The following is a 12,238-nucleotide window of genomic DNA, read 5'->3' on the forward strand; positions in this document are numbered from 1 at the left end:
CAAAGAAGCCACTAGCTGGATCGGTGGTTCTGACCATACTTGTCCATTGTATCGTCAGAAAATCCCCAAAATCCCCTTTGTCCTCCTTTTTCTGGTACCCCTTTTCCCTTTTTCACTTCCTATATATTTGTGTGCGTGTTTGTTATGTATAAGGGTTTTTTTTTTTTTTTTTTTTTTTTTTTTTTGAGAATCGTTATGTATAAGATAATTTAATGGTAGTGAAGAAGAATTTCAAATAGGCAATGAAGTTTTTGGAGTCTAATTAAGTGGAATCGTTAATTTTTGAAGTGTCCCATATGATAAAAATTACTCTATTTTCATTTTCTTTGTCCTAGTATCAGTAGTGGTTGGCCTTATGCTGAAAATTCAATTTTTGCTTCAAGAAAACTAAACATAGAAAAATCTGGGCTTTTGTTGTAAATTTGATAACTTTTCGTAAAATGAAGCTTAATTGCTTTAAACTTGAAGGTTAATTTCTTTAATCTTAATTGCTTAATTGCTGTGATGTAGGAATGGAGGATGTTCTGGGGAGCTATGTGTTTGGGAAGAAGAAGACAACAGAAGTTGCTCAATTGTAAGTACTTAAAGACTAGAATCCTCGAAATATTGATTTTATATGGTTCTATATTTGTTTTGCTATTTTGATTCTTTACAAAGATTTTAAACCTTGCTAATTCGGATTAAGATGTAGTTGATTAGAAGGAAATAGAAAAAATCACTTCATCACCTCTTTTGCACTGAGCCTTTTGTTTTTGGTACCTCTTGAGCAATTTTAGGAGGTTTTTCCACTTTGACATTAGCTAGAAATTCTGTTGCTTGGTCATGAGGTATTCTAAAAAATATTTTTCTTTTTTGTCCTTCTAAGTTTACTTAAGTACATGTTCTTTTTCCTTAAATTTGGATTGATTATCCAGCTGTGTATTATTCTAGTAGGATAATATATTTGGCATGTTGTAGTTCATTTTATACATACAAACTATGGCTCTTGAAAGGTGAACTTGTGAGGAAACTTTTTGTTGTCTTGAATTGTCACCAGTCATACTTTACAAGTTTTGCCCAAATGTTAAGCAATAAATTACAGATTTTTATATGTTTGTTAGTGCATGTCCAAAATATTTTGGGTTTTTGATTCGAAATAATCTTCCAAAATTTGGTGATTCTATTTTTCTTCTAATAAAACATCAAGTATTTCTAAATGAACTTTGATTCTACTTGGACATTTCTATGTTATTCAAATATGGTTCTGATTTGTACAATAAAGCAAGAATTGCAACTAATTTATTAGGCATAGTTGATCATGTGAATAGCCTAGTTTGTTTTATGTTTTCATTTAATGAGGCTGAAATGTTATATGGAGTAATGACCATATGTCCCTTGTTTTCTTGTTAATAGGAAAAAAAGTTAGCCTTTATTGGCCAAAAGTTTAATGTATCTTTTGAGAAAAGCTTTTGAAACATTCCATGATCAATTGAAGCACCATGTATCCTGAAGTCAACCTAGGCTAATGCAGCAATGGAGTGCTTGATTTTTTATTTTTTTTTTTTCTCCCCAGCTTTTTGGTGATGGTGGAGAAACTGTCAAAAAGGGAGCTAGAACAATGGGCCACTACGGCTAATCTGGAATGCAAGAATAAAGCTTACTTCGAGAAAATTTAGACACAACCAAAGGCCATCTTTGGAGGGAGCTTTAGTGATGTTGGAGACATAGCACAAGCTATCAGCTACTCATGCACATTTTTAAATATGGGGCTATAGTTATTTACGACCTGGGCTTGTATCTTCATCGAAAGGTTTTTGTTTGGTTGAGGGATAGCCTAGTTTTTATCTTTGTGTGGCTCCTAGCCTAGCTTGGGGTGTGTGCCCAAGCTATTTACCTTTGTATACAGATTTACATTTCTTTGAATAAAATTTTCTATTAACATTGAATGTATTCTCTAATTTTGACGCAAGAATTTCCTTATTTATTTATACAACAATCTTACAAGAATGTAGAGTTCAAACCAAGAGAATGTACTAACATGTTTTATCCTTTCATGATATTATTTTGAGAATGCAATTGATTGTGTGATTTTATTTTTAATTTCTAATGCTTCAAGTTGAACTAGTAGAACAATTTTGATGTTGCATTAGAATCACAAACCGATACATGAGACAAAAGATAAACAAGAAAAGGATTTGATCCAAGAATGAAAAAAACTTCTATTGAAATGTAAACTTTGATTGCAAGAACATAATAATAATAACAAGAGTTCTAATAAAATATACACATCCATGGGCAAAGATTCACTTAAAATAGGTGGTGCCAGCAGTTTCCAAATCGCCAACAGTGGCTAAGGGGTTGGAACTCTTTGGATAAGCTCAAAAACATAACCATCAGGATCCTTCACAAAGGCAATAACAGATTGTCCACCTTTAATAAGACCAGGCTCTCTAGTGACAAAACCACCCTTGGCCCGGATATCTTCAACCAATTTGTAAACCTAAATGTTCAAGGAATGCATAATTCAGCCTCAACACTAAAACAGAAATTACATCAACAATCTTCCAATAATATAAAAATGAAACTTACATCTGGGGATGCAATAGCAAAATGACCGAAACTAGTTCCAATATCATATGAAGACACACCATAACCTGTGAAATCAATATCAAAGTAATTTTTCAGAAACCATACAGTAGTCATAATTAAAGTAACACTATCACCCAATTTGTCATTTTCAATACAGTAGTCATAATTAAAGTAACACTATCACCCAATTTGTCATTTTCAATAAGTCTCAACGCTGTCACAAAATACCCTATGCATATTATCATGAAATACACACAATCTCTCTCCAAAGCCTCTTTCTCTGCGTGTGTGTGTTCCTTTTCCCCTCTTTTAAACTAGGACCACCAAAACAAGTTTACTTACTTGTGAGATTACATCCCTAAATCAACCCTCAAGGAGAAAAAAAATTAAAAAGGTGAACATTCTCTTTTTCTTTGCTTATCTCTTCATATTATTTGTGCAAATTCATCTTTATTCCATTGCTGCATCTAATTTTCTTAGGCCAAGCTTCTTTACTATATCAAATTGAACTTAAATATGCATAATCCACATAGCCTCTAAGGTCCTTGTGTATGATTGTATTTAGAAGCTAACTAAAATGTACTTAGTCTAAACAAAAAGAATATAAACCTAAACTAGTTCAAAATCAAATAAAGTAATTCTAAAAATTGTTTAAAAACCAAACTAAACCATTTTTTTTTTTACTTTTTTAATCAAACGCCTCACATTTTAACCTCACCCCCGTCCAAAAATAAAAGACCCTAAGGTCCTATCTCCGCCATTGAAAGAGCAGCACAAGACTGAATTAACAAAGAAGCAAGATAATAACAAAGATCAGAGCAAAGGAAAAAAAAAAACAACAACAACAAGGTTATTACATAGAACTAACCCTTTACATACCCAAATTTTAAGGCCAGCAGTCTACTCCATGTGTTTACACTAATTTAAGCATAAATACAAATTTCACTCACACTCAATCACTCACGCCGCACACAATGACATGTATTTAGTATTTACACAATAAAACACATGCTCATATCAAAACCCATTTTGACATCAACCCCCAAGTCTGTAAACGACCATCCAACTGCCATTCATTTGAAACCCAAAAATCCAAACCAATCAACCATACCCAAAACAGTCGAACTTCAACGGAGACAAACAACAAGCAGTTGATTGACACCATCTATTGCTTTTAGAAGATTTCAAAGCATAGTGTGGGCGGTAGTGGGGAAAGAGATTTGTGGGTTTCAGGGTAATCCGACAGACCAAACCCGTTCTTGTCAAAACTGGCGAGGCGGAGCAATGGCTGTGCTGAAGGCACAGTTGGGGTTGAGAGGAGCGTCAGGGAGAGGGAGGTAGAGAGAGAAAAACCCCTGGTGGAAGTGAGAGAGTGAGAGAAAAATAAGAGAGGGGAGAGAGTTTTCCTGAAATCATTTGGGGTTAAACTAAACTGTTGCTAAGTGAAAAAGAGAAATAGATGGGAGAAATTGAAGCACGCAGATTGCCAGCTTGGATAGATAACGTGTCAATATTTTGAGCATTGGATTTAATCTATGGCTGATATTAAAGCTATTGCACGGGATATGAATCCTATTCCCATTCATGTTTGTCTCTTGCAAAAAATCTCTAAATGGGCTTAAAAATTGCCATGATTTTGGTACCACCACCTTACCTATTTCCTAATAAACCAATTAATTCTAGCCACCTATTTTTCATTTGGATTTTAGTGAATCTCTAATTTCAGGTCTATCCAAACACCTAGACTAGCTAATTCTCCAAAATAAAACATAGATTAGAAGGTCAAAAGTGCTGTTATTAATGTATGGGTAATAGAAAAATGTCGATTACTCCAAATCCACAACCAAATGCAGGCTATGGCCTTGGCTTTCCCCTTACCCTTTATTTTAAAGGAAATGCTAATGAGTGTCCTTAGAACACTGATTAAGAATCTAATTAAATAAAGTTTTAACATCATTTTTATGGAAAATAAAAAAAGCTGTCAAAATATTAATTGTTTTTTTTTCCCCATAAAAATTTTTTTTAATTGGATTCTTAACCAGTGTCCTAAGGACACTCGTTAGCAAGACCCTTATTTTAATATTATTAATTTTTTTTTTTTTGCTAGGCAAAAAACAAATTAAAATAATTTAAAAGAAATTCGTAAATTTTGGGCCACCTTGCACCAAAACCATATTAAAATAATAAGAATAAGAAGATAGTAAAGTACAATTTATTATTCTTAATTATGATATTTTACAATAGGCAGTTTCAAGAATGATAGTAGTTTAATTCCTATGCTCGCAAGCATTATTCTAAGGTATCAAGCTTAACTACACACACACACATATATATATATATATATATATATATTTGGTCAACCGTCTTTGCCGGCTTAATATATACATAGGTACTTGTTCATCTCTTAAGGATAAATCTCAATGACAGACTTCATGCCAAATGATGACACAATTTTGTAGTGGCTAAAGCCAGCCTCCAAGAACAGCTTCTCCCATTCTCTCTTGTTTCTCTCTTTTCCAGTAACCAAAGACATCATTAGTGCATCAAAGAGGAGCTTTGTAGTGGTAACATCATGTTCATCCTTCTCTTGATTTATCACTACATCTATGATAATTACCTTTCCTTCTTTACCTTTCTTCGTAATAGCCTCCTTGCAATTTTTCAGTATGTTGACACATTCCTCATCGCTCCAATCATGCAAAATCCACTGCCAAATAGTAACATAACAGTCAAATTAGAGAGATTCAGCCTTCATATCTCTAGCATCTTTTAAATTTAGCCAACCTCAAAATAATGTTAAATAATTCTTCAAAATTCTTTCACCTATGGAAGTCTTGAAATTTATCATTTATATTGTTCAGATTACCTACCCAATATCTACTTAATTATCTTTCTAACTGTTTGTAGTTTGTAAACATGTCCGTTTTATGGAAATTAATAGTCGTTAAAGAGCTTTTTTACATCATATGAATGGTACGTACAAGTACAACATCCAAAATAAAAACCCCCTATTATAGGCAATATTAATAGCCAAAAAAAACAATTGGATGCAACTTAAAAAAATTCACACCTGCTTTATTGTTTATATTAAATATTATAAATCTAAATGTGTATGTATTATCATATCATAAAATTTTAAAAAACGTGACACTTTGAATATTATTAAATCTAGAAAATAATGTACTAACCATCAAATTTAAGTGAAATTGAGATGTTATTATTTCAAATATTAAATACACATTCGTATGCTACATACCTTGAACAGAATGGCATCAGCAGGAGGGATATACTGAAACATATCGCCACCAACAAATTTTAGATTTTTACTATCTGGCAAGTTGGCAACAACATGGGGGAGGTCAAACACAGTGCATTTCATGTGAGGAAAAGCTTCAGAAATAATCCTTGCAACTGTCCCAGTACCACCTCCAACATCAACCAATGAACCTAAACCCTCAAAAATGGGCTGGTAGTCCTTAACAACCAAGCCCATCAATCGGGAATCGCTCGCCATTCCTTCATTGAAAATGTTATTGTATTCTGGGCTTTGGTTGCAATAATCCCAGAAACCTTTCCCGTGTGCTTTCTCAAAAGGTGTGAGCTCACTCCCCTGAAACCAATCTCCCAAGAACTGCCATGGGCTTACAAGTGCAGGATCAAGCATTGCCAGAACAAATGGTGATAAGCTAGTGGCATTATCTTTAAGGATAAGCCTAGAAGAAGGTGTGAGGGTATAGGCTTCTTCTTCTTTTTCTTTTTCTTGATTTTCATGAACTGTTGTTTTAGCGAAGAAGCCAGAGTGCACCAATAGACGCATAAGCCTGTGCACGCAACTAGTTTTTTTGGGGTGAATATTAAGCTTAGAGACCAACTCTTGGAGAGTAATGGGTTGGCCATGGTTGTAGATTGTATCAGGAATGCCTAGCTGAATTGCACATTTAAGTGACATGGAATCTATGTAGCTAAATATGTGTTTATACAAATGACATTGAACCTGAAATAACTCACTCACTCCCTCACCATGAATGAGATCCATCTTAGCACGGACCTCCTTAATTCTAAGCTTCTTTTACTTCTACATGAGGTCCAACTGCCTTCTTATATATAGATTGGTTGTAGATTACTGTTGCATTTCAATTTATAGTACGTTGATGCCATTTCTTTACAGGACAAATAAGAGCTAGATAGAAACGTCATTTTGGGTGGGAATGTGGCTTTCGGAGTTTCGTATGTGTGAGTGAGTGTGTGCAATAATTTTATTACTATTGGTATATGATATGTGACTTCTCACCTAAGTTGTTGCTACAAAAATTATTTTCATGATTATGAAAAGAATAATGCTACCGTCACAAATTTTTTAATAATATTTTTACAAATTATTGTGATGACAAATATTTACAGGTTCTTATTTAATCCCACTACTTAAATATCACTTTTTTTTTTTTTTACCAATAACCAATCGCTACATCTAACAAATTTTATTGTATAAAATAATAAAGTTGAACAAATAAAAAATATCTTGCTTCTCATGATCAATTCACTAACTTTGTCTCAATAAAACAAATTAAGACCTTTATACATGTGTTTCTATGTTTTATTTTTACACCATGCTTTAATTCTCTTAGAGCAAATCAAAAGTTATGAACTAGTGAAAAGTTAAGGGCTCGATTGGTACGTGTATTTAAATAACAGTTTTTAATTTTTTCAAAAATACATATAAGTAAAAAAATGTATAATATTATTTAAAAATTGAAAATATATATTTGAGCTCGTATACTAAATGGCCTAAAATGTCCATTTCTTTACATGTATTAATTAAAGAGAACCGTCACATGCAGATTCACAAAATTGACTGACTTAAAATTTGAAAGTATATGATTAGACAGTTGAACTATGATTGCCAACCATGTGTTTTTTGAGGATACATGGCAGATTCTTGACCATGTTTTTTTTTTTTTAGGATACACGGCAGATTTTCGACCATGTTTTTTTTTTTAGGATACACGGCAGATTTTCGACCATGTTAAACACATGTAAGTTCTCTAAAAATCATTTACTTGAATGAGGTCCCAAAAATCAACACTATTAAAAATATACTTAATGTCTACTTCACATGCAGATTCACAAAATTGACTGATTTAAAAATTTGAAAGTATATGATTAGACGGTTGAACTATGATTGCCGACCATGTTTTTTTTTAGGATACATGGCAGATTCTCAGCCATGTTTTTTTTTTTAGGATACACGGCAGATTGTCGATCATGTTAAACACGTGTAAGTTCTCTAAAAATCACTTACTTGAATGAGGTCCCAAAAATCAATACTATTAAAAATATACTTAATGTCTAGTAAACCAAAAACTAAGAAAGTGTAATTGAATTTTATTTTTCAAAATTTGGTAAACATTATAAAATTTATAGGGAACTAATTCCTATATTATTTTTGTGGGGACCGTTCGATTAATAGGCCCATAAAGTTCAGAATTGATTCAGGATTGTTGGGCCCGTGGCCCATCCGAGGATGCATATCCGTCCGAGGAAGCCAAGTCAGGTCATAAGGTAGTTACTGAAGGGGATGGTAGTTAACGTCACAAGGGTAGGGTTCTGCATATCCGTCCGAGGACACCATACTCCTTGGCAGTATGCGTCCGAGGACGATCAGGACGTGGTCTTATTGCAACCAGACCTCAGAATTAGGTCATCGTAAAGGATAGAATAACCGACCAAGGATGAAAGAAATAGGGCAAGCAAATATCTATAACTACAGCTGCCTCCGCATTAATGACCTCTCAACCAACTCTCTGGCCGCATTAATGTGGAGGTGATACCTGAACAGTAAGGAAGCAGCCTTACAGCTGCCCATAGGAAGTTCCAGGAGGTGCTAGATGGGACAGAAAGAAATCCTCCGGACCCAACCTACACGTGTGCGGTGAGGATGGAACACAAAGGGGGGTATATAAACTAAAAGAAGAGCATGAAGAAAGGGGGATCGAAACAGAAAAAGAAAAATGGAGAAAAACACAAACAAAAAGGAAGAGAGAAAAAGTAGAGAAAAGGAATTGTATTGATCACTAGAGAAAACGATCGTTGAACCAACTTTAGATCTTTAATATACGTGAGAGTGAATTTTTTTTAAAAAGACCACAGTTAACCTAGTTCTTTACACCCACGCTCTACAAATCATATTGTCTGGGTCTTTTTACGTGCGAACCCAACACTATTAAGGTTCGTGGCAAATCGCGTCCTTACAATTGGCGTCGTCTGTGGGAAGAGCTTGTGTTAGCTTATAGAACTTCTGGTACAACGTTTCCGATGGAAGGAGTGGAACCACCTCATCCCGCAGTGGGACCGCATCAGGATGATGTCAGCCTGCATCAGGCGGAGTCAAGGGGCTCTCAGCATGGTGGCCCTCGAAGGAGTCCCGAACGGAGAGAAGTCCGGGAGGGGAGTATACATACAACTCATACTACCAGGAGCCATTCATGGGGGAAGAGTCACGTCTCCCACGCGAAGCATGATGGGAATCTGCAACGTGAGATTGCAGACTTGAAGAGAGAGTTACGCCATGCACGGCGGGAACGTTCCCCACCTTGCTCTGAACCATCATTTGGGGAGTCGGATGGAACTAGTTACAGGCGGAGGTCGAGAACTCCGCAAAGCGAGACTTTCTCCTATGAAGAGGAGCATCGCCATCGACGTAGGCGTAGAAGTCCAACTAGCAGGGGCTTGGGAAACGATGCCATGAACAAAGCCCTGAGTCAAATTTCCAAGTCACCCTTTACGAGAAACATAGACGATGCTACCCATCCTCGGCGGTTCCATCAACCTACGTTCTCTCTGTATGATGGCCATTCAGATCCAGTGGAACATGTAAGCTATTACAGCCAGAAGATGGCTATTCACTCCAGGGATGAGGCTTTGATGTGCAAGATTTTTCCATCAAGTTTGGGTCCAACGGCGATGAGGTGGTTCAATGGCTTAAGGGCCAATTCTGTTGGATCTTTCAAAACGCTGACTCGGGCTTTTGGTGCTCGCTTTATTACATGCAGCCGGACTCCTCGGCCTTTGGGATCCTTGTTGACGTTGTCTATGCGAGAAGGCGAGACTCTCAAGAGTTACTCGGATAGGTACTGGGAAATGTTTAACGAAATAGAGGGAAAGAATGATCCCGTGGCTATAACCACTTTCAAAGCTGGTTTCCCAGCTGATCACGACTTGAGGAAATCCTTGACGGGTAAGCCTATCACTAGTGTGCGCCAGCTGATGGACATAATAGATAAGTACAGGAGGGTAGAGGAAGATCAACTTCAGGGGAAAGGAAAGACCAAGATGATCCCTCAGGAGAGGAGGGATTTCAGGTCGGATCGTTATAATAACAGCCGACCAAGGAGGGACTTTGTTGGGCAGTCGGGCTCGGCGGACGCCCAAGTTGTTAATGCAGTATTTTGGGAGCCTGTTCAGCAGGTTTTGGAGAAGATAAAGAACGAGCCATTCTTCAAATGGCCGAACAAGATGGCGGGAGAGCCTAGAAAACGCAACCCGAGTTTGTATTGCCATTACCATCAGGATCATGGGCACACGACAGACAACTGCAGGAATTTATGGGACCACTTGGAACAGTTGGTCCGTGAAGGGAAATTAAAGCAACTCTTGCATCACTCCAGCGGAAAGGCGAGCCAAGCAGGTTTTGAGGTGCGTAGGGATGCTTCATCAAGGCTCCCCCTGGGTACGATTAACGTTATCTTTACAGCCCCGGGAAGGACTGGATCTTGCCCCTCGAGAGTGTTGTCGGTGTCCCGATCCCCGGTCGAGGATCATTCTCAGGCATTGAAGAGAGCCAAGAGGCGTGTCCCCTTGATTTTGGGTTTTTCAGATGAGGATCTGGTTGGGACTATACAGCCCCATGAGGATGCTTTGGTGGTAACATTGAGGATTAGCGGGTACGATGTCCGAAGAGTGATGGTTGATCAGGGAAGTGCTGTGGATGTGATGTATCCAGATTTGTACAAAGGGCTAGGTTTGAAACCAGAGGACTTAACAACCTATAATTCCCCTCTAGTGAGTTTTGAGGGAAGGTTGGTCACTCCTATGGGACTAATCAGGCTGCCCGTGCAGTCAGGCACGGATGTGGTGGAGGTGGATTTTATTGTCGAAGATGTTTTTTCTCCGTACACGGCTATTGTGGGCAGACCTTGGCTTCACACCCTTAAAGCGGTTTCGTCCACCCTACATCAGAAGGTGAAGTACCCATCTAGAGACCAAGTGCTGGAGATAATAGGGAGTCAGGCGGCTGCTCGGCAATGCCAAGTAGCGGCTATACAGCATCGGCCAGAGGCAGAAACCTCGACTACTGCCGATAATGAGTTATAGCAATTAAAGTCCCCAGTATCAGGCTTAGACGTGCCAACCAATGGGGTAGAGTGTGAAGATCTGGAAAAGGCAGTTGTTGCTGATGATCCAGAAAAATTCTTCCGGGTTGGGGCCAAGTTGCCTTTGCAAGAGAAAGCGAATTTGCTGGAGTTCCTCCGAGCCAATGTGGACGTTTTTGCATGGGACCCGTACGAAGCCCCAGGTGTGGACCCGAATTTCATTTGTCACCGACTCAACGTGAACCCTGCCATTGTCCCCAGGAGGCAACCTCCTCAGCGACCATCGAAGGAGCATGCCGAGGCGGTTAGAAGCGAAGTTGCCAAGCTCAAACAGGCTGGGGCTATCAAGGAAGTTTTTTACCCTCAATGGTTGGCCAATACGGTGGTAGTAAAAAAGAAGACTGAAAAATGGCGGGTGTGCGTGTACTTCACGGATCTTAATAAGGCCTGCCCCAAGGATCCATTTCCTATGCCAAAGATTGACCAGTTGGTGGATGCGACCGTGGGTCACCCTAGGATGAGTTTCTTGGATGCCTTTCAAGGGTATCACCAAATACCGCTGGCCGCCGACGATCAAGAAAAGACTGCTTTCGTGACCCGATTGGGAACTAACATTACAAGGTGATGCCTTTCGGTTTGAAAAACGCTGGATCTACCTACCAACGCATGATGACGAAAATGTTTGAGCCACAACTGGGTAGAAATATTGAAGTTTATATCGATGATATGGTTGTAAAAAGTAAAGTAGTGTCCGAACATGTGGAGGACCTCACTAGTATCTTCGGGATACTGAGAGAACATAAGTTGCGCTTGAATGCTTCAAAGTGCTCCTTTGGTGTAGGTTCCGGGAAGTTCTTGGGGTATATGGTGACCCATAGAGGAATTGAGGTGAATCCAGACCAGATTAGGGCCATTAACGATCTGCAAGCACCTCGGAATCCAAAAGAAGTGCAGAAACTGACTGGGATGACTGCTGCGTTGAACCGGTTCATTTCCAGGTCGACTGAGAGATGTTGTCCTTTTTTCCGCCTGTTACATAAGTGGCAAGGATTCGAATGGACCGCGGAGTGTGCTGAAGCGTTCCAGCAGTTGAAAGATTACTTGTCCAGGCCGCTTATCATGTCTAGCCCTGAAGTGGATGAGGTGTTGTATGCCTATTTGGCGATAGCTCCTCACGCAGTTAGTTTCGTCTTGATACGAGAAGACAATGGTGTCCAAAGGCCAGTTTATTATGTAAGTAAATCCCTCTATGAAGCCGAGGTGAGATATCTGTCATTAGAAAAGGCCATACTGGCGGTGGT

The 12,238-nt window shown here is 38.2% G+C and overlaps 1 protein-coding gene across 9 annotated transcripts in view; it reads right to left on the reverse strand.

The window, feature by feature from the left end:
• Positions 1-12,238, reverse strand: part of LOC126717572 (trans-resveratrol di-O-methyltransferase-like) — an 80,031-nt gene that overhangs the window by 6,761 nt on the left and 61,032 nt on the right. The window contains exons 2-5 of one of the 9 annotated variants that reach the window (XM_050419387.1): positions 5,825-6,015; positions 5,186-5,275; positions 2,569-2,633; positions 2,174-2,479 (exon numbers count right to left, since the gene is read on the reverse strand). The exons of 4 other annotated variants lie outside the window; for them this stretch is intronic. In XM_050419387.1, the coding sequence (XP_050275344.1) occupies positions 2,383-2,479; positions 2,569-2,633; positions 5,186-5,275; positions 5,825-6,015 (443 nt within the window). In that variant the 3' untranslated portion in view covers positions 2,174-2,382. Of the gene's footprint in view, positions 1-2,173; positions 2,480-2,568; positions 2,634-3,447; positions 4,355-4,764; positions 5,276-5,824; positions 6,658-12,238 lie in introns of those variants that run through there. 4 more of the 9 variants (XM_050419386.1, XR_007652653.1, XR_007652654.1 and 1 more) reach the window with 4 other exon arrangements.

The sequence above is a fragment of the Quercus robur genome, chromosome 3 (assembly GCF_932294415.1).
Source record: "Quercus robur chromosome 3, dhQueRobu3.1, whole genome shotgun sequence".
Lineage (NCBI taxonomy): Eukaryota > Viridiplantae > Streptophyta > Magnoliopsida > Fagales > Fagaceae > Quercus > Quercus robur.